Raw genomic sequence first — 19284 nt, 5'->3', positions numbered from 1 at the left:
TTGTTTTTGGCTCTGCTGGGTCTCCGCTGCTGCTCGGCCTTTTCCCTAACTGCGGCAGGCAGGGGCTACTGCTCTCCAGGCGGTGCTCGGGCTTCTCATCGCCGTGGTTTCTCTTCTGGAGCACAGGCTCTGGGGCTCTGGGCTTCAGTAGCTGTGGCTCCCAGGCCCTAGGGCTCAGGCTCAATAACTACGTCACACAGGCTTAGCTGCTCCGCGGCATGTGGGATCTTCCCGGGCCAGGAATCAAATCCATGTCTGCAAGAGGCAAAGCGATAGATAAGAAGTGATTTACTACAGGAGGACGCTTGTGAGGCTTACAGACAGGTGGGTGAGAGGGGGCCACATCCCGAAAACTTAGTGGGCTAGGTTTATCATCAAAGGAAAAGTGGAGAGGGGGAAAGACTGCCTCCTTCCTCATTCTTGAGTAGACATCATGCCTCCATCATCAGCCTCCTCCTCCACGTCAGGCAGGGGAGCTTCCTTATCCCTACATGTCAAGCTAGGACTGTCACTGCACAATGGAAATGAGTGAAAAGGCAGGAGAACATGATCGAAACGGTAAATCGTCTCAAGTTTTAGTATATCACCTTTCCTTTATATTTTTGTTTTTAGTGTGTGCAGAAGAATCATTAATTTACTGAGCTCACGGGGCAGGGTGTGGGTCTCATGCCACAATTGCTTGATTGTTTTCGGGCATGTCTCAAGCTGATGTTGCAGTTTTGCTGCTAAACAAACCTGCTTTCTTCAGTGATCAATAACTTACAGGGGTCTCCCATACTTTTTTCTTTACTAGAATCCCCTAGTGGAATCAACTACTTATTAATAATTACCTGGACTTCCCAAGTGGCGCTAGGGGTAAAGAACTCGTCTGCCAATGCAGGAGATGTAAGCTACATGTGTTCGATCCCTGGGTCGGGAACATCTCCTGAAGAAGAAAAACACAACCCACTCCGGTATTCCTGCCTGGAAAACTCCACGGACAGAGAAGCCTGGCGGGTTACAGTCCATGGGGTCGCAAAGTGTCAGACAGAACTGAGGACAGGCAGACAACGACACAACAACCACCTCATCCCTTACTCTGTCCCTATCACTTCCTGCCTGCCTGCCTTCCTCCCTTCCTTTCTCTTTTTCTAGAAACAAATCCTTGAGTCTTGTCCTATAGCAGTGTTCCAGACCTTTCTTTCTTTAACTCATGATGGAAGAGCATTCGAACCTGACCCTCCTTTAAAGTATCATAACCCCCTTTTTAAGATACACAAAATAATGTTCAGAAAGGCAAATATTAAGCAAGAGGAAAAATGGTTACTGTTATAGTCTCTGTCAATAACTTTAAAAACACTAACCAATTTTTTACTATTGATGAATATTTAGGTCCTGGTTTATTCTTGGCCCTAAACTCTCGTTCCAACAATCTCACCACACACAGTACAGCATTAAAACCCTGTGCATTGTCTCTTTATATCTGTTTTATAGCTGTTCATTCATTCATTCAGTAAATATTATTGTGTACCTCCTATATGACTGAAACAGATCTAGGCTCCAGGGAAATCAGAGCAAAAAAAAAATCATAAATTTTTGCAGCATATATTCTTATATTCCAGTGGGGAAAAGAAAACAAGAGAACAGATAACAAGCAAAATTAAAATAAAATGTGTATTTAGCAAGTGATGATGGTGAGAAGAAAAACTAAACGAGGGAAGGGAAGACCTAATTCCCTGACCAGGGATCAAGGCTGGGTCCCAACAGTGACAGCACCAAGTCCTAACCACTGGACCACTAGGGAATTCCCTGTATTTTTAAACAAAGAGGAAACCATAAAGGCCCTGAGCAAGTGACATTTGAATAAATAAGATGGTTATCCAGCAAGCCATGTGGATGTCGGGGCAAAGTAACCCAGACAGAAGAAATGCAAATATTCTAAATCTGGAATACTCCAGTTATCACTTGGGTACATAAGGAGGCCAGTGATTGAGGAAGGAGGAGCAGAAGCTGAAGGCAGAGATATGATGGAAATTAATGGGTCATGACCTCACAGTGAGCTGGAAAGTGACTGGCAACAGGAGGTTTGGAGCAAGTTAGTTTGCTTTCACTTGTTCTTTGACATACTATTTTTTGCTTCAATCAAATTATACTTCAGATGGGTTTGAAAAATAACATGTGTGTGTATATATATACATGTATATTTTATATATATCTTTATAAAGATCTAAAACTTTTTAAAGTGTCATGGCATTCTAAAAGGTAATATATAAGCTCTATGTTGATAACATAAAACAACTACTGTTGATGCATCTTGAAAACGATTGTGTGTGTGTGTGTGATTCTGTTTCCCAAGAAAGAAAGAAGAAAGTGAAGTCGCTCAGTCATGTCTGACTCTTTGCGACCCCATGGACTATAGCCTACCGGGGTTCCTCCATCCATGGGATTTTCCAGGCAAGAATACTGGAGTGGGTTGCCATTTAGGGGTCAAACCCAGGCTCCCTGCATTGGTGCATTCAAAGTGCAGAATCTTAACCACTGGCCCACCAGGGAAGTCCCAAGACACCAAAAATTAATATCCCCCTTTAAAACAAGACTGTTATCATGTAGGTACATCTTCAATAAATTTGTAGTCTATTAAAATACCATTCTATAGGAATACTAAAAAGGAAGCCTTGATGGTGCACTGACTACTTTTGGGCACTGTTTTCTTCTTTCCTTTATTATGCTTCCATGAAAGGGAGAGTGATGGATTTAGGGGGCTGGTTTAATATCAATATATGGGAGTCAAGTGATATGAAGGTGCTGACTGAATTAATGGGGTCACCTGATTTGTAGTGACTGACAACAATAGGAGTCATGTGATCCACAGGGCCAGCTGGATTGGTGGGAGGGCCCCCCATCTTACAGGGGATGGCAGCCTTGCAGGTGGGAGAAGGTGGTGGACTAGGGAAGCTGGTAATACACACACAGGCTTGGGTCTTCTCAGCTATTTGAGTTCCCTAGGTCTGCCACAACAAATTGGCACAAACCAGGTGGCTTAACACAACTGATCCATATTCTCTCTCAGTTCTGGAGACTAGAAGTCCAAAATCCAGGTGCTGGCAAGGCTCACGCCTCCAGAGTACAAACTGTTCCATGCCTCTCTTACCTTGTGGTGTTGCTGGCAACCCTTGTGTTTCTTGGCTTGTAGATACAGTGTTCCAATCTCTGCCTTTGTGGTCACAGGGCATTCTGCCCTGTGTCTTCCTCTCTTCTAAAGACACTAGTCAGATTAGAGCCCACCCTAATGACCTCATCTTAATTTGATTACAGTTGACCCATTTCCAAATATATTCACATTCACGGCTGCTGGGGATTAGGCATGCGACTCAAAAGATGTGGGTTGGATCCCTGGGTGGGGAAGATTTCCCTGGAGTAAGGAATGGCAACCCACTCCAGTATTCTTGCCTGGAGAGTCCCATGGACAGAGAAGCCTGGCTGGAACAGCCTATGGGACCTCGCAGTGTTGGACACAATTGAGCAACTAAGCATATATATCTTTTCAAAATTAAATTAATTATTTTTGTCCCTGTCACATGGCATGCCAGTCTTAGTTTCCCAGCCAGGAATCAAGCCTGTGCCCCCCATGCTGTGGAAGCAGAGTTTTAACCCCTAGACCTCCAGGAAATTTCCAACAACAGTTTGTTTTCAGAGAAATGTACTACTTCTTAAGTGAAAACATTTTAGCAGTATTTAAGTGTATGGGAAAGTGGAAGTGATGTCAATCCTGATTATCTCAGTGGGGTGATGATGGATGACACTTTCTTCTAATTATACTTTCTAAATTTCCTACAGTGTACTTGTAACCATCTGGGCCATCTGAGTTCCCAGAAGCCCTAACCTCCCTCCCAGCCCTCAACTCCAACTCCGCTTTCTTACTGAGCCTGCAATCTCTAGCGCCCTCTGCCATAACGCATCTATCCATTTTGTGCTTCTAGAAGGTGCAGGTCAGTCTCCTTGGGGTTTTGTTAAAATAAATGCAGATTCTGATTCAATGGGTGTGGGGCAGGGCCTGGGATTCGGCATTTTAAATAGTTCCTAGGGGAAACCGATGCTGGACCCCACCTAGTAGCAGGGGTTGAAATTGCTGAGTCACGAAGAATGGTTGTACAACAGCGACCACAGTCAGCCTGGATATATCGGTCCAGAAATCCTCTCGAGAAAGCCTAAACCTAACACAGAGGAGCGGCCACCGCCACGAAGACTGCGGAAGCCCCGCCCCCCTAGGCCATCGCGGAGCCGCAATTGGCCATGCCACTCACGTGGTGCGGCGCCCACGTGACGCCGCTGTCCAATCGTCGCGCGCCTCCGGCCCAGGCGCTGGCTGGCGCCCCGAGAGGTGGCTGCGAGCGCCATGGCGGGAAGACCGCTGCCCGGAGGCGGTGGGGTGTGCGCCGCCGCCTACCCTAACACCTCTGCCGGATTCCCCCCACACCTCCAGGCCGGCGCGATGCGGCGCCGCTTCTGGGGCGTGTTCAACTGCCTGTGCGCCGGCGCGTTCGGGGCCTTGGCCGCCGCCTCCGCCAAGCTGGCCTTCGGCAGAGAGGTCGAGCCGGGGGCGCTGCTGCGGTGGGCCGGCGGGAGGGGCCAGGCGGAGGAGGGGCGCTGCGGGGCTCCGGGGCGGGGCCGGGCTGGCGGCGCTGGGGCCGTCCGACCCCCGCGGGTCTGTTTTGGGGGGTGGGTTGGGGGGCCCAGCCGTAGTCGGGCGCTGCAGAACAGCGTGGGCAGAAGAGCATACCTCTACTCGGAATCACGCCCAGCCCTCGTCCAATGTAGGTGGTAAGAGACGTCAGGGACTGAGGCCTGTTCCCTTACCAGGGACCCCAAAAATCTGTCCTCCGACTGGGCTAGTTCACTCTCGGGGAAGACGCACACCTCCTACATCCAGTCTCTACTCTCATTTTAAGCCCTTTGTGCCTGAGCATTTCTCTCCACGTGACTCTTAAGGTGAGAAGCCTGTTGCCCAACTCTGTGGTTAACGGGTGTTTTGACTGGTCAACCCACCTGCCAGGAAACCTGGGAATTTGGGATGTCCTAGGTATAAAAGGAAGACTGAGATAAACGTTCTGGATATTTTCCCAATGCTGAGAACTCTTGAACTGCCTCCCCATGTCTGCTAAGGTGGCCTCTCCCATCTCAAGTCATATAGGCGAGCTTCTGCTTGGTAAAGAGGTTTCATTGCAGCTGCTGCAACTCGGGGTTAGTCCCGGACTGAGACAGTAGACAGGCTGATTCTTTAGGTGTAAGCCTGTTAAGGGCTAATCCAGTGGGCACTGCCATGCGTGGAGTTGGTATCCTGGCGTGTGTAATTCTAATTGGAGTAAGTGGTCCAAAGTAAGATGAGTGACCATGAGCCATGAGGTTTTCTTGTTTTCTCAGTTGTGCAGCAGACTTTCATAAGCCTTTACATAAGTAGGCTGCCATTGGCACATAACGGTGCTTCCGTGTAAATTAGACACTCCCTCAAGACACCATATATTCAGCTGCTGGAAAACTGTTATGAGAAAGAAGAGGAGGAGGTGTAGATGGGTGCCATCCCCAGGGGAAGCGGCCCTCTGTCTGCAGGCAGGTTAATAACTCAAAACCAAGTAAGGGGTCTGCACATCCTTTCTATAGGAAGCTTCTAAAGATCCTCTGTTCTCTCAGTAGTCTGTAACAAACAAATGAATGAAATCTGCATGTTCTCCAAGTGAGGCCTGGGGTCACTAGTCAGACACTCCCAGGTGTGGTTTCCCATGCCATGTCCTAGTTCAGAGCATGCGGTCCCACTGCCTGAGACTGAATCCTGGTGGCTTCCCCAAGCTGTGGTGCTTCAGGCAAGTTCCTTAATGCCTCAGGTTCCTTACCTGTAAAATGAAGTTAAGGAATAAATGAAAATGTACTTATGACACTTAGCCCAGGGCCTGCTACCAAGTAAAAGCTCAAGAATGCATGGTGGGACCGGGCTGAATGGCTTCTAGGCTGCACAGGACAGCGGGGAGACCACCAATTCCTGTTTCACCTGATTCTGGCATGTGAGGACTCTGCCCCTCATTTACTCAGACCGGGAGATAACTACTTGGCCCACTGAGACTGAACTGTCCCCACCGCACTGGTCACTGTGGGGCCGTAACAGCCTGGTGTTCAATAGAAGATAACTGGATATGAATTAGTACTTCCACCCAAGGTCACATGGCTGGTACAATGGCCAAATAAATGTCTTCTCTGAGTTTGTTTCAGCTGTTGAGTGAGTGTGCCGCTGGCGGAGGGTTAAGTGAGGTCCTGTGCAGGAAAGCTCTGAGGACCCCAGGTTGTGGTGGCCTGGCCGTCAGCAATGACCGTGACCCTGGGTGGCTGTCAGGGTGGCTGCTGGTCAAGCCTGGCCAGGGCTGACCGTGGCTGCAGTGACCCTTTCTCCTACAGGTGAACGTGGGCTTCTGCGTCTTGGGCATTGTTATGATGGCTACCACCAATTCTCTGATGTGGACATTCTTTAGCCGGGGACTCAGTTTGTCCATGTCTTCAGCCATCGCATCTGTCACGGTGACTTTTTCAAACATCCTCAACTCGGTGAGTAGCCTGAGTGTATGGTTCCTTTGTCCCAAACCTGGGTTCTGAGTGGGTTGTCCTTGGGCAACTCCTGCTTTCCCACCTAGGAGAAGGGACAGGAACTGAAGCAGAGGTTGGGCGGTATCTTGACTCCCTGTGACTTCACCTTCAATCTCTCAAACTTGGTGACATTCTCAAGTTAGATGGCGAGGATGTCCAGCTGTCAAAAGCCTACTTGTCTGCTGCTCCACAGGGATCTGTTGAACTCAGGCAGGAGACATGGAGGGTGGAGGGTCTTCCTTTCCAGTGGGGCTGAGCCGGGGAGCATGTGCTGGGTCGGCTGTGTGCAGGGCCTGGCTTCCGGCCTCTGCTGACCTCTCTGGTCCCCTCTGCTGGCCCAGTGCTCTGAGGAGGTACCCGGCCCACTTCTATAGGTGAGACCTGTTGAAGATCACAGCTGGGTTTCAGGCCCAAGACTTCCAGCCCCAGACCTTTCTTCCTGCCTTGGGAGGCACTCGGCCACGGGGGAGTCAGGTGGTGTCCACCCACCCTGCGGGCACCTGTCCGCCCAGCCTCACAGCTGTCTCTGTCCCACAGGCCTTCCTGGGTTTTGTGTTGTACGGAGAGTGCCAGGAGGTCTTGTGGTGGGGCGGAGTGTTCCTCATCCTCTGTGGACTCACCCTGATCCACCGGGAGCTCCCACCGCCCAGGAAGCCCCTTCCGCACAAGCAGCGGTAGCACCAGCCAGAATGGCAGACCCGCTGGAAAGAGTCATGGCGGCTCAGGCCGCCATGTGGCGTGTGGGGACCGCAGCTCAGGGCAATCTGGGTGCGCAGCCTTCCGACCCCGGGCCAGAGGACGATGCTGCCCAGGGAAGCAGGCCAGTGACCAGGAAGCCTTGTGGGTGGACAGCTCCAGCTTCTGTCAGGGGAAGTACACCTCGGCAGTGTTCTGCCTGAAGCCGCCTCCTCCATCCGTCTGCACTGTGCTGTTGACTCTCGTGTTCCCCAGCCCACCCAGTGAGCCCCGGCAGGCGCAGGAGACCCTAGGACTGGTCAGCTTACTGTATGGACTTGAGACCACACTGTGGTCCTGTTGCCTAATGAAGGCCGGTCACGGGATTTTGGAATCAGGACTGGTTGGGCTTTCGGCTTCACATCGATGTTACCAGACCATCAGCCTCATGTTTCTGTATTAAGGCAAGAGAAGAAAAACTAGATTAATAAATGCTTGTTTTGTAAGTTAAAACTGCCAGGTGTGCAATCTCAATTCTGTCCTAATTTTTTTCCTTTCCTCATTTTTTTGGAGTAAGAGCAACTAGGGTGAGCTGCAGTTCTCAGAGGGGAGTTGAAATCCCATGCCTGCTTCCAGGCCTGGGGCTTGGCTGCTCTGCCTGCCAGTTCCTCCCTGACTCTACCCAGGCAGATGTTCTTCAAATTCAGGAGCATATCTGTCCATAGCTCTTAAAATATTTTATGTTATGTTATGGCTGCACCACTTGGCCTCTGGGATTTTAGTTCCCCAAGCAGGGACTGGACCCTGGTTTTTGGCGGTGAGATCACAGAGTCCTAACCACTGGACTGCCCCCCCCACCCCCCCCCCGGCCCAGGGAAGTTGCCATCTTGTCATTTTTCGAGTCCTGATTGGACAGTGCCCCCCACACCCCGCCAGAAATCTGCACACAAGCTGAAAAGTCATAGGCTGATGGTCTCACAAGAGCGCCTTAGCAACTATCGCTAACTTTGGTTTAAGAGCAACTTTGCCTTTTAAAACCTTAACGGTGTGTCTCCATCTGCCATCTCTCTCTCTCGACTCCAAGAGGCAGAAGTTACAGCAAACATCATCCATTATGCAGACTGGTTTTGTTTTTTAATACTGAGAGGATTTAAATTCCAACTCACCCACTGGTGGCGAAAAACAAGGAAGCTGTATCCTGCCAACACTTTGCTCGCAGCTTACCCTGATTGGGATGGTTCCCCAGCATTTATGATATGACATTGCAAGCAGTTGACATTTCAGTCTTTTCTACCCAGCCAGGTACAATAACTACAGAAAACAAAAGCATTAAAATTAAAAATAAAAAAAATGACAGCTGAGGTATGGCTTCCTGCAGTCCCAGCACTGCTCTGACCTGGTTAACCCAGGTTAACCCGTATGGGGGTGCTGAGTCATGCTGCAGGCCCCAAGGAGGCAGCAGGCGGGGAGGGTGCTCCAGCGCTACACACGGACTCTGTGCTGTGAATTCCTTTCCTAGGGCAAAAACAAATGGCCACAAAATTGGTAGCTAAACCAACAGAAACATATTCTCTCACAGTTCTGGAGGCTGGAAGTCTAAAATCAAGGCATGATCACAGCCAGGTCCTCTTGGGAGGCTCCCTGGAGCATCCTTTCGTGGCGCTTCAGATTTTTCAAGGCTCTAAAGTTGCCCTGGCTATGACTGCATTACTTCAGTCTGCTGTGTCACACAGCATCTCAGCGTTTGCTGCCTCACACTCCCTGAGGCATCTCAACTCCTCATTTCATTTCAGAAAGGACAGAGTTCATTGGAGTAAACAGGAAGTAAATGAGGTCATGCAAATATCCTGGTCCTCATGAAAATCATTCCCGTCATTCCCTGCCCCCCACCCCACCCCCCAATTTACTTTCCACTGACAGCTCATGCTGGGGCTTCCCAAGTAGCTCAGTGGTAAAGAACCCACCTGCCAATGCAGGAGATTCAAGTTCAATCCCTGAGTCAGGAAGATCCCCTGGAGGAGGGCATGGCAACTCCAGTATTCTTGCCTGGAGGATCCCATGGACAGAGGAGCTTGGCGGGCTACAGTCACAGAGTCGGACACGACTGAGTGTGCATGCATGACAACTCATGTCTGAAGCAGCCTTCTCTATGATGGTTTCACAGTCATTTCCCAACTTCACCTCCCTCTGCGCTTATGTGCTGGGCCCGGTATTCTGTAACCAAAGCCCTTCCTTCTCTCCAGTCTATCATCTGTCTGTCTGATCTATCAATCATCTATTCATCTATGAAACAATCTCTCTGTGTGGGCTCAGGGATCTCATTTGTCCCCAGTGGTTTACGATTGTTCCTGTTCTTAGTTATGTCTGTGCTAGGACTGTCCCACACTTGCCCCGTGGAAGTCCCACACAGCTGGCTGAGGAAGTGAACATCTCTTTGATTCCTGTTTAACTCTTGCCTCCCATGTCTGCCCTCCCAACCCTCACTGTTCCAGACCTCTCGTGGAGACCTTGCAGGACCCCACTCCCTACCACCAGGCCACATAGCTTCCTCCTGAGACTGGTCCAAGGGTGGAAGATAACCCCCACACGCACGTGTGTCCCTGCTTTAGAGACCCTGCTTTTTATTTTCACAGTTTGTGAGTTAACACAAATGAACATTTCCTAAGTAGCTACCACTCGATAGTTACAAGGAATCTATGCACAGAGAAAATAGGGGCCAAAGAGACTACTAGTCTAGAAGCCTGGAGTTCATCACAGTCATGAATCAGGGGTGCTAGAAGTAGCATTGGAAGTCTTTTATGATGGCAAAGATTTTGTCTCAAATGCCTACTCTAACCAGTGGTTTGTGGGTAGCCAGGGCAGTAGAGAATGGGCAGAAAAAGTTCTAAAGCTGGGGACGTCTCCATGGACTCAGGATGGGAACCTGGAGAACGAAGTCAATTATTATTTCATCTTGAGCTCAGCTGCTTGTTTTCCAGAGAGAGGAAGAGACTTACACAAAGTAACCCAGTTCTGTCCATCCAGATTTCTTCTAATTCTGTGCCTGATGGTAACTCACTTTGGGAGTCTGTAGTAATGACCACATCCCTCCTCTCTAGCTCTTTGGCAGCATCTGAAGAGACTCTGTCCTTGGATTCCAATACCTACTTGGACTGCCTATGTTTGATGATGAACCAATCATCAAAGGTTTCATCATTGCAGAATTCTAGAGTCCGAAGAAATGCCCGCCTCTCAGAAATCTGTATCTTTCCAGTAGGCTAAGCTCCCCGGTAGAGGCGAGCCACTAGAGGCAGAAAGGGCTCCTTCCTGGAGCTCGGTCTTGGCTCAGGGTGGGTCTCTAAGACCCCTGTGGGGGTGCCCTGGTTGGCTTATTCTTCAGGCCAGGTGTATTCCTAAGAGAAATAACACCTTGCTTTTCCAAATTAGAATTTCTGAAGAAGTGATGCATCAATAGGCAATTTTATTTTTAAAGTTTTTGCTCAACTGAATCTTTAACATTTTAATTTTTGGAATAAGTAATTATTTGCACATAGTACAAAATTCTAAAGATGCAAAAGTTACAGTGAAAAGCTCCTTAGCAACTCTTTCCCGTCAGCTGTGCACCTCCTGCCCTCCCCGAAGCCCCCACCCCACCCCCTCAAAGGCAGAGAGGGGTCTTTCATGACTTAAGCGTCAAGAGTTTCTCTTGGGGAATTTCACTTCCCACCCTCACCCAAATGGCTTAGTAGAAAATTTCTCCCACCTCCTGAGAGGAATTGGGGAAAACACACACATCTTCAGGCAGTCATGTCTCTAGGGATGTTTGAGGTACCTTGTAAACAGTAGGTGCTGCCGCTCACCTTGGCTAGCTGAGACTGTATAGGAACTTGAGAGCTGCACTTCTGGATCTTCTGATCTTCCAGAATAAGCTAGAGGAGCATGTGTGTTCTACAGTGTGAAGGTCTTCTATAGTAATCCAAGTTGGAAAAGTCGGTGTGTGGATCAGACTCAGCAAGTTGGAGGTTGAGCTTGTCTTCAGCTCTTCGGTTTATACCTAGTGCTCCCAATGGCAGAGATACTACTGACGTCCCCACCCAGCCCTGACAGCTGCGACTGACTCTCCAGCCTGGGTCTTGTCATAAGTAGTCATCTAAAGTTCCTAGGTATTTCTCACAGCGCCCAGTGTGGATGCCCATGTGACCTGCCCAGGACCAGCCAGGACCCTTCAAAAAGACTGAGCTGAGGCTGGCACTCCCGGCTTCTCTCACAGTGCCCCTCCCCTCTCCCGCAGCACTCCCAGCCAACTGCATGGTTGTGTATCTTTGAATTTTCCAGGACAGTGAAGCCTGGGGAGACCATCAGATTCCACATAAAAGGCATCCCAACAAAAGCTGGACTCAAGAAATTTCTCAACAAGTTTAGTTCCAATGAGGTGAAAGAGGTTCCTGCTGAGAAGACTGTTCTCATTGCCAACTAGACTTTGCCTGATGCCCCGGAAGGAGGTGGCAGCTCTGACAGGCTCTGAGCCTTGGTTGAACATTTCAGCATTTCCTGCCTAGGGATTTTTGTCCAGTCGCTTAGTGGTGTCAGACTCTTTGCAACCCTATGGACTGCAGCACCCCAGGCTTCCCTGTCCTTCACCATCTCCCAGAGTTTGCACAAACTCATATCCATTGAATCGGTGATGCCATCCAACCATCTTATCCTCTGTTGTCCCCTTCTCCTCCTGCCTTCAGTCTTCCCCAGCATCAAGGTCTTTTTCAATGAGTCACCTCTTCACATCAGGTGGCCAAAGTATTGGAGCTTCAGCTTCAGCATCAGTCCTTCCAATGAATATTCACAGTTGATTTCCTTTCGGATTGACTGGTTTGATCTCCTTCCTGTCCAAGAGTCTTCTCCAGCACCATAGTTTGAAAGCATCAATTCTTTGGTGCCCTTCTTTATGGTCCAACTGTCACATCCATACATGATTACTGGAAAAACCATAGCTTTGACTATATGGACCTTTGTCAGCAAAGTGATGTCTCTGCTTTTTAATATGCTGTCTAGGTTTGTCATAGCTTTTCTTCCAAGGAAACCTTAGGTATTAACTTTCAGATAATTAGATTTTATTACTCATTAGATTTCAGACGATCAGGTTTGATTACTCATATGAGGGCAGATTCAAGAGTTAGCTGGGTGAAAGATAGCCTTCAAAGGTCAACCAACCACAGCAGCACAACTACTGGGCCAGGTCATGTGGAATCACAGGGGCACCTTGTTGACAGTAGAAATGCCCAGCCTGGGTCCCAGAGCTCTGCCCTGCCACCTTGAGTTTTGGACCATGGCTGTCTGTGGTCAGAACCAAAGGCATCCACAGCCACAGAGCTGGCCTGATAGCCCAGGCTATCAGAAGCCCAGAGCTGCTGCCCACTCGCCCTGTGAGAAGGGACCACCTCTTCAGTCCCAGTGCACATCAGCCCTGGAAGCAGCAGCTGACCACAGCCTTCTGTCCACACTGGCTGGGGCTGCTGAAAGTATCTTCTCTCTCCACTGTGTCTGCCTGGAGTCCAAGGACTTCTGCCCCACGCCTCACTCCCACCTCTCCTCCCTCCCCGAGGGGGCCTGAGGGCCAGCAGGGGGACAGGGCCTTTCCTACAGACTTCAGCACACACCAAGCCCGAGCCCAAACCAGATGCAGGACTGAGGACCACGTGCTGTCTGCTTGCCTTTGACTTTTGACAACTTCAGGCAACTTGAAACTGTGGCACCTGAAACCAAAATTCATGACCCCTGCCTGCACTTCCTCATGGCTGGTGGGCCTTCGAGGCACTTGCAGCGAAGGGGCCATTTCCAGTCTTCCACGAGGAAGAAGCCCCAGCCCCTTGGTGATGGTGGTGGGTGAGCCAGCGGTCCCACCTCCTTGATGATGGTAGTTAAAATCAGGAAACTTTAAGAGGGCTGACATGAGGGCGCAGGGGGAGGGAAGGGGGAAGATAGTGAATGGCTTCCCCCCTCCTGGTGAGGGAGCCTGCCTACCTGTTCCCTCAAACAGCCTCTGAACCTTCTCCAAGGAAGCCACAGGCTCCTCACCATGTTCTCATCCAGATGTTTCACTCTCACTCTTAACACCCAAAACATCCACCTCCTCCAGGCAGCCGTGGGAGTGATGGACAAGCACCCCTCCTCCTCACACCAGCAGGCCCATCCCAGGCCCCTGCCCAGCTAAGCAGGGTCAGCCCTGTGTCCCCCCATGCCCCCGGACCCCAGCTTCCCTTTTCAGGAAGGCCTGCCCTTGTGAACCACCTTGGACATGGCCCTAGACCGGTCATTGAATTTGCTGATCCTGTTGCTTCAGTTTCTCCCTCTCACGGTCAAGGAGGTTAAAATCTATCGCCCTATACCTCCCATTCACTCCTCAACCCCCAGGAATAAAGCTGCCTTAGTGACCCCGTAGGTCTCCACTCCACTTCAGGGTGCAGAACCAGGCCGGCCGGCCAGAAGGGCCCTGACTTGAACCAGCTCCAGGAAAAGAAAGGGGTTAAAGAAGGATGACCCTTCCTGACCTCTGGCGTAAAGAAGAATCCCAAGGGGTGCCGCCATGAAGGCTCCCGCCTAGCCCCACACCTCATCTCACTGATGCTACTGGCCCCATATGGCGGCCTGGAAGCAGAGCTGTGGACAGGAGCATAGGGACCCGGAGAGATGGCCTCGGCCCTGCTGACAGGCTCTTGGCCACAGGGAGGTGGCCCAGCCTGGGAGGGAGAACCCCCTTCCCTCGGGCAGGGGTCTGTCCCTGCCCAGAAGGAGGCACCTGCTTGTGCCAACACAAAGCCCTTGTGTTACCTGCAGCTCTTCTCTCGGTGCTGCCCTCCAGAGATTTGCTCAGATGATCAGTGCACCTTTAACTAAACTCCGATGCCATCAAGATGACCATGTGGTCCTCCGGGTGGACCCAGAGCTTTCTGTGAACAAGCTTCTTAGTGTCTTATGCTGGGACCATGTGGGTACCTGGAGAGCTGTCTGATCCTCTGAACTTCCCAGGTCAAGGAACTGTCTCTCTCTGGGGTCGGGCTTCTTTGTTCTGGACCCCGCTGGGGATGCCTGCTCCTCCCTCTAAGGCTGTAACCCCAATTGGACACACTCTGGCAGAGGCATCGTGTAGCACCATGTGGGCTGAATGAGAGATATTTTATGTGAAATTTGCAGGAAATTCAGAGGTGGAAGCCTGGGCTCTAGAGTTAAGCACCTTCAGTTCTGGGCACTCTTGGCCCAAATATCCACAGTAGATGCTGCATCAATGCTTGGTACATGAAAGGTGAGTTTTCTTCCTGCTGGAAATACCACAGGGAGAAGATCCCAAGACAAGGGTGTAGCTGTGTGACACTTGTCTCCTGGGCCACAAATGGGAGAGAAGAGGCTCAGAGATGTCCTTAAGATGACCTGAGAGGCAGGACGCAGCCCAGGGGGTCTGGACTGGGAGCTCCATGAAGACACAAGACTCTAGCAGCTGAGGTGGACCAGAGAGCTTTTTATTCAGACAAAGAGGTGGAGGCTTGTGCCTGGCCTCCCTCCCTGAAGCCCTCAGCTTGTTCTGACATCAGTCGCCCGGTGGTCAGTTTGGGGTTAAGCAGAATATCATCACACTGGCAACAGCCACCATGGAGAGAAGGCCACTGTGGTTGCTGGTGTGAGGCCACGAGGCTTAAGCTTGGGCAGATGATTTCCACATGGCCCAGGTGTCCCTCCCAGGACACGGTCTGATGTGTCTAGTGTGGAGGGAGATAGACTCAGCGAGGAGAGGGGTCGGGGCTGGGTCCCACTCTGTGGGGGTGAAAGGCCTCCCCACCCACCAATCTGAAAGCAGAAGTGACTTTGGGCCTGGTGGGTACCTCTGCTTTCAGGCCATGATGGCCAGAGGAAGACAGGTTTCAAACGTGTCATGCAAGGACATTTCTCAGGGGCCCAGGTTCAGCACATGCCTTTGACCTCAGGCTTGGACTCAGCAGAGACCCCTGAAGCTGTCCGTAGTGACCAGTGACCCCTCTCCCCTTCTTCTATCCATGGCCTCCTGGGGACTCCAGGGGTTCGGATGGCTTTCCTTCCTCAATGTGGAGTCTCTTGGGTATACAGTCCATCAAGCCTGCGCCTTGGATGCAGTAAGGATACCTTTACCTTTTTGGGTAAGGATAAAAACTAGCAGGCCTCTGTAGTCACGCCCTGCATAGATGGTGAGTTAACAGGCTTCAGAGCCCCCCAGGGTCCTTTATATAGCCGTTAATAAATATTAAAGCTGATATGGACCCAGAAAAGAGGCCTACGGCCTGGGTGTGGATGGCCCCATGCCCTGCCAACTGCTATATCAATGCCAGAGTCCTGCTGTCACCCTCTTGTGAGACATCATTAGAGTTGGGATGAGGAAAGAAGCGGCCCCTCCTCAAGAAAGCCCAGAGCCTGGCGGGTCACTGGGGGTGGACGACAGTGTCTGACAATCGCCACCATTACAGAATGCCCAAGGGTGCCCTCCCAGAAAGGCCACTGCCTGGCCCTCCTTTCTTACCCACAATCACCACAGGACACCAACCCTCTTCTGGACTCTGTGAAAGATGCTGCTTCAGCTGCTATGAGAACGGGGATTGTGAACCCAGGATGCCCTGCTCAGACCTTCAGGAATGATCACGGACACTTCAGGCTTCACATGGGATGAGCAGGGTCCCGGCTCAGCCTGGTAGTGTGGGAGGTCTGTGTGTGTGACAGGGGGCCTTCCTGCTTCTCAGTCGGCAGGCCCTGGCCACCATCCATGGCTTGAGAGAAACACCCCAAGAAAGGGCATTGTCTTGGGTTATAGGCCTAAGACTCAGGCTGGATTTTCTGGTCTGTTCTGCCCGTGTGGGTGGTTAGACTCTTTTCAGGAGCGACAGTTAAATGCAGTTTTCACAGGGGAGGTCGGAGTTCCAGGAGCTCTATCTACGTTGTCCCTCTGCCCCTCCACTGGGAGTGGACAGATTCTTAGCCCCAAGACAGACACCTCGGAGCGGACTGAGGCTTCTGGTGTCTGCAGAACGCAAGCGGAGTATGCGTGCTGCTGTCACAACAATTGGGCACACCCCATGTGTGTGGGGGTCCTCTCTCAAACCAGGCTGGAGCCCCGCAGGTAGCCGAGGCCGCCATGGCTGTCTCCTAGTAAGGCAGGCACAGGGGTTGGGGGGTAGCCCTTTCTTGCAGCCAGGATCCTCGCTGCCTGCCCAGGCCCATCTCTGCGAATGCTGGGGTTTCCAAGGCCAGCCCTTCTCTGTCCTTCTGTCACCACCTCATCACAGCTTTAGTTTCCAAAAGCCAGGAGCCTGGGCCCCAGCCTTCTCAAGAGAAGACAGACACCCCAAGAAAGGACAGAGGCAAGTTCTTTTCTTCCCCTGGGCTGCCCTGTTGGGAGCTTCCTTTGCTGGGTGAGGCGTGCAGGCTGGGAAGCGCGCCCAGCCTGGAGGACTGATAATCCCTCACGGGGTGGGGAGCTCAGAGCAAGCCTCTCTGCATTCACCCCCACCGCCTGACCTGGCCCGGCGTGGGGGGGGGGGGGGTCGGTGGCCAGGAGCGTGAGGGGAGCGCGTGGGGTGCCCAGGCGCCCCGGCCCCGCCCCGCAGCGTCACTCATCGACCACCTCCGCGGAGTCCAAGTCCTTCCGCTCCTCCGACGGCTCCTCCGTCGTGGTCTCCGTGTTCTCCGTGTCTGACACCGAGGACACCTGCCGCACCCAGTCTCTGTCGCTCAGCGGCTTTGGGTGACTCGATCCGGAGAAGGGGTTGAGCCAGTTCAGGGAAAAGTCCCCGCCGAAGGCCTCTTTGACCGACTTCCAGCTGCCCCTGCGTTGCCTGCGCTGGTTCTTTCGTTGGAGGCGCTCGATGCCCTGCGGGGAGAATGGGATACAGAGGGTCAGCAGAGCGCTGAGCACAGCAGAGCGCTGAGGCCCAGGGCTGGGATCTCCTCAGAGGGCGGGGTGGGGCGCGGGAGTGGGGGGTCCTCAGAGGGCGGGGGGCGGGGCGCGGGGGGGGCGGGGTTCTCCTCAGAGATTGGAGGGGTTCTCCTCAGAAGGCGGGGAGGGGCGCGGGGGGTTTCTCCTCAGAGGGCGGGGAGGAGCGCGGGGGGTGGGTGGTGGTCTCCTCAGAGGGCGGGGAGGGGCGCGGGGGGGGGGGGGTGGTTCTCCTCAGAGGGCGGCGCGGGGCGCCGAGCCGCAGAGCAAGCAGGGCCTGCCTTTCCTATCCCTGCCCGCCCTTTCCTTCCACAGGACCAAGGGTGCCCAAGATGGCTGCTGCACAGCGACCAGGCTTCCTGGTGGCAAACGGCCAAGGGGTAACCCCTCAGGCCTCTGTAGGCGTGAGCTGCACCCCCACCCCCCATCCTAAGACCACCTGGAAAGATGACCCCCTCCCCAAGAATCCTGGACCACTTCCCCCTCCGACAGCAGGCGCAGCGAAACCGGCCTGAAGCGGGATGCTGGGGTTAAGGGGAGCGCAGGGGACACGGGACAGGTGAGGGCAGGAGGCAGCCGCGTGCACAGGAGCGCCACATGCAAGGGGCAGCCGGAGGGTACGCGGGGCCGCTCCGCGGTGCGAGCCGGCCTCGGGCCTGCACATGCGGGGCACACGCCCTGAGGCCTCTCCCGAGCTGCCCACTCACCTGCCTCTGGGTGTCGGTGCGCCAGGCCACAGAGAGGGTGTTGGGGAGGGGGAGAAGCCGCAGGAGTTAAAGGCGCAGCCAGGCCGGACCCACAGCACCCTCTCCCCCCACCCAGGCGCTGCCCGCTCCGCCTCTTCTGGAGCCAGGGATTCTGCCAGGGGCGATGGTCGGGCACCCGTCCTGCCCACGGATAGCGCTTTCCACCTCAGAAGGACCCAGTTCTAGATTTTCTCTTCCACCTAGGATCCTTACCGAACCGGCCCAGTCCTCTCTGTTGTGCAGGAGAGACACACGCACCGGCTGAGATCAGGCTATGCCTGTCACTGCCTCTCCAGCGCTCTTTTAGTTAATGGTATCCTGTCAGCTAATAGTATCAATAAAAGTTCCAAGTTTCTATACTGTATTATGGTTTTCAAAAATGTTTACATTTGGAAAGACTGACTGAAAGGCATATGGGAGCTCTTTGTGTACTATTTTTACCATTTTCCTGATTAAATCTGAAATTATGTCTCAGTAAAAAGGTAAAAAAAAATCCGAGACACCATGATTTAGGCAATATAGTCTTGAATGCAGAATTACAATAATGAGAACTCAAAAACAATCAAAATGTCCAATAATGATGGCTAAGTCAATTTTCTATATGTTTTTCTATAAGTAGAACACTAATGCAGTTAATAAAAGTGGCATCAACAAGGGTTTAATTTCCAAAATATACAAACAGCTCACTCATACAACTCAAAAATACCAAACAATGCAATTGAGAAATGGACAGAAGGCCTAAGCAGACATTTCTCCAAAGAAGATATACAGATAGCCAAAAGGCACATGAGAAGATGCTCATTATTGCCAATTACTGGAGAAATGCAACTCAAAACTAGAATGAGGTGCCACCTCACATGGGTCAAAATGACCATCATCAAAAAGCCTACAAATAATAAATGTTGCATAGAGTGTGGAGAAAAGGGAACCCTCCTACACTGTTGGTGGGAATGTAAATCGGTGCAGCCGCTGTGGAAAATGGTATGGAGGTTCCTCAAAAAACTAAAAAGAGAGTTGCCATATGATGCAGCAATCCCACTCCTGGACATATACCCAGACAAAACTATAATTTGAAAACATACATGCACCCCTATGTTTAGAGAAGCACTGTTTACAATAGCCAAGACATGGAAACAACCTATGTATACACACACACTGGACTGTCACTCAGCCATAAAAAAGAATGAAATAATGCTATTTGCAACTACATGGATGGACCTAGAGATTATTATACTAAAGGGAAGTAAGTCAGAATGGCAAATACTATATGGTATCACTTACATACTGAATCTAAAATACAATACAAATGAGTGTATCTACAAAACAGAA

General features: G+C 51.5%; 2 protein-coding genes across 4 annotated transcripts in view; one reads left to right on the top strand and one right to left on the bottom strand.

Moving 5' to 3' along the window:
• The first annotated feature begins 4330 nt into the window (after positions 1–4330).
• TMEM42 (transmembrane protein 42) lies at positions 4331–7771 on the top strand. The gene is made up of 3 exons (XM_065935413.1): positions 4331–4567; positions 6424–6570; positions 7147–7771. The coding sequence occupies exons 1-3, from the start codon at positions 4376–4378 to the stop codon at positions 7285–7287; spliced, it is 480 nt and encodes a 159-aa protein (XP_065791485.1). The 5' UTR covers positions 4331–4375; the 3' UTR covers positions 7288–7771.
• Positions 7772–14762: 6991 nt separating this feature from the next.
• ZDHHC3 (zinc finger DHHC-type palmitoyltransferase 3) overlaps positions 14763–19284 on the bottom strand; it is a 60709-nt gene continuing 56187 nt past the window's right edge. For all 3 annotated transcript variants that reach the window (XM_065933887.1, XM_065933885.1, XM_065933884.1), the window contains one exon: positions 14763–17146. In XM_065933887.1, the coding sequence (XP_065789959.1) occupies positions 16886–17146 (261 nt within the window). In that variant the 3' untranslated portion in view covers positions 14763–16885. The remainder of the gene's footprint in view (positions 17147–19284) is intronic.

Source organism: Muntiacus reevesi, chromosome 4 (genome assembly GCF_963930625.1).
Source record: "Muntiacus reevesi chromosome 4, mMunRee1.1, whole genome shotgun sequence".
Lineage (NCBI taxonomy): Eukaryota > Metazoa > Chordata > Mammalia > Artiodactyla > Cervidae > Muntiacus > Muntiacus reevesi.
This window is presented reverse-complemented; position numbering and strand designations above follow the sequence as displayed.

Excerpts from the sequence above, each read along its gene's own strand:
- TMEM42 (XM_065935413.1), top strand. The coding sequence starts at position 4,376 with ATGGCGGGAAGACCGCTGCCCGGAGGCGGTGGGGTGTGCGCCGCCGCC. Across the intron at positions 4,568-6,423 it reads AGCTGGCCTTCGGCAGAGAG|GTGAACGTGGGCTTCTGCGT; the intron begins GTCGAGCCGGGG and ends TTTCTCCTACAG. Across the intron at positions 6,571-7,146 it reads TTTCAAACATCCTCAACTCG|GCCTTCCTGGGTTTTGTGTT; the intron begins GTGAGTAGCCTG and ends TCTGTCCCACAG.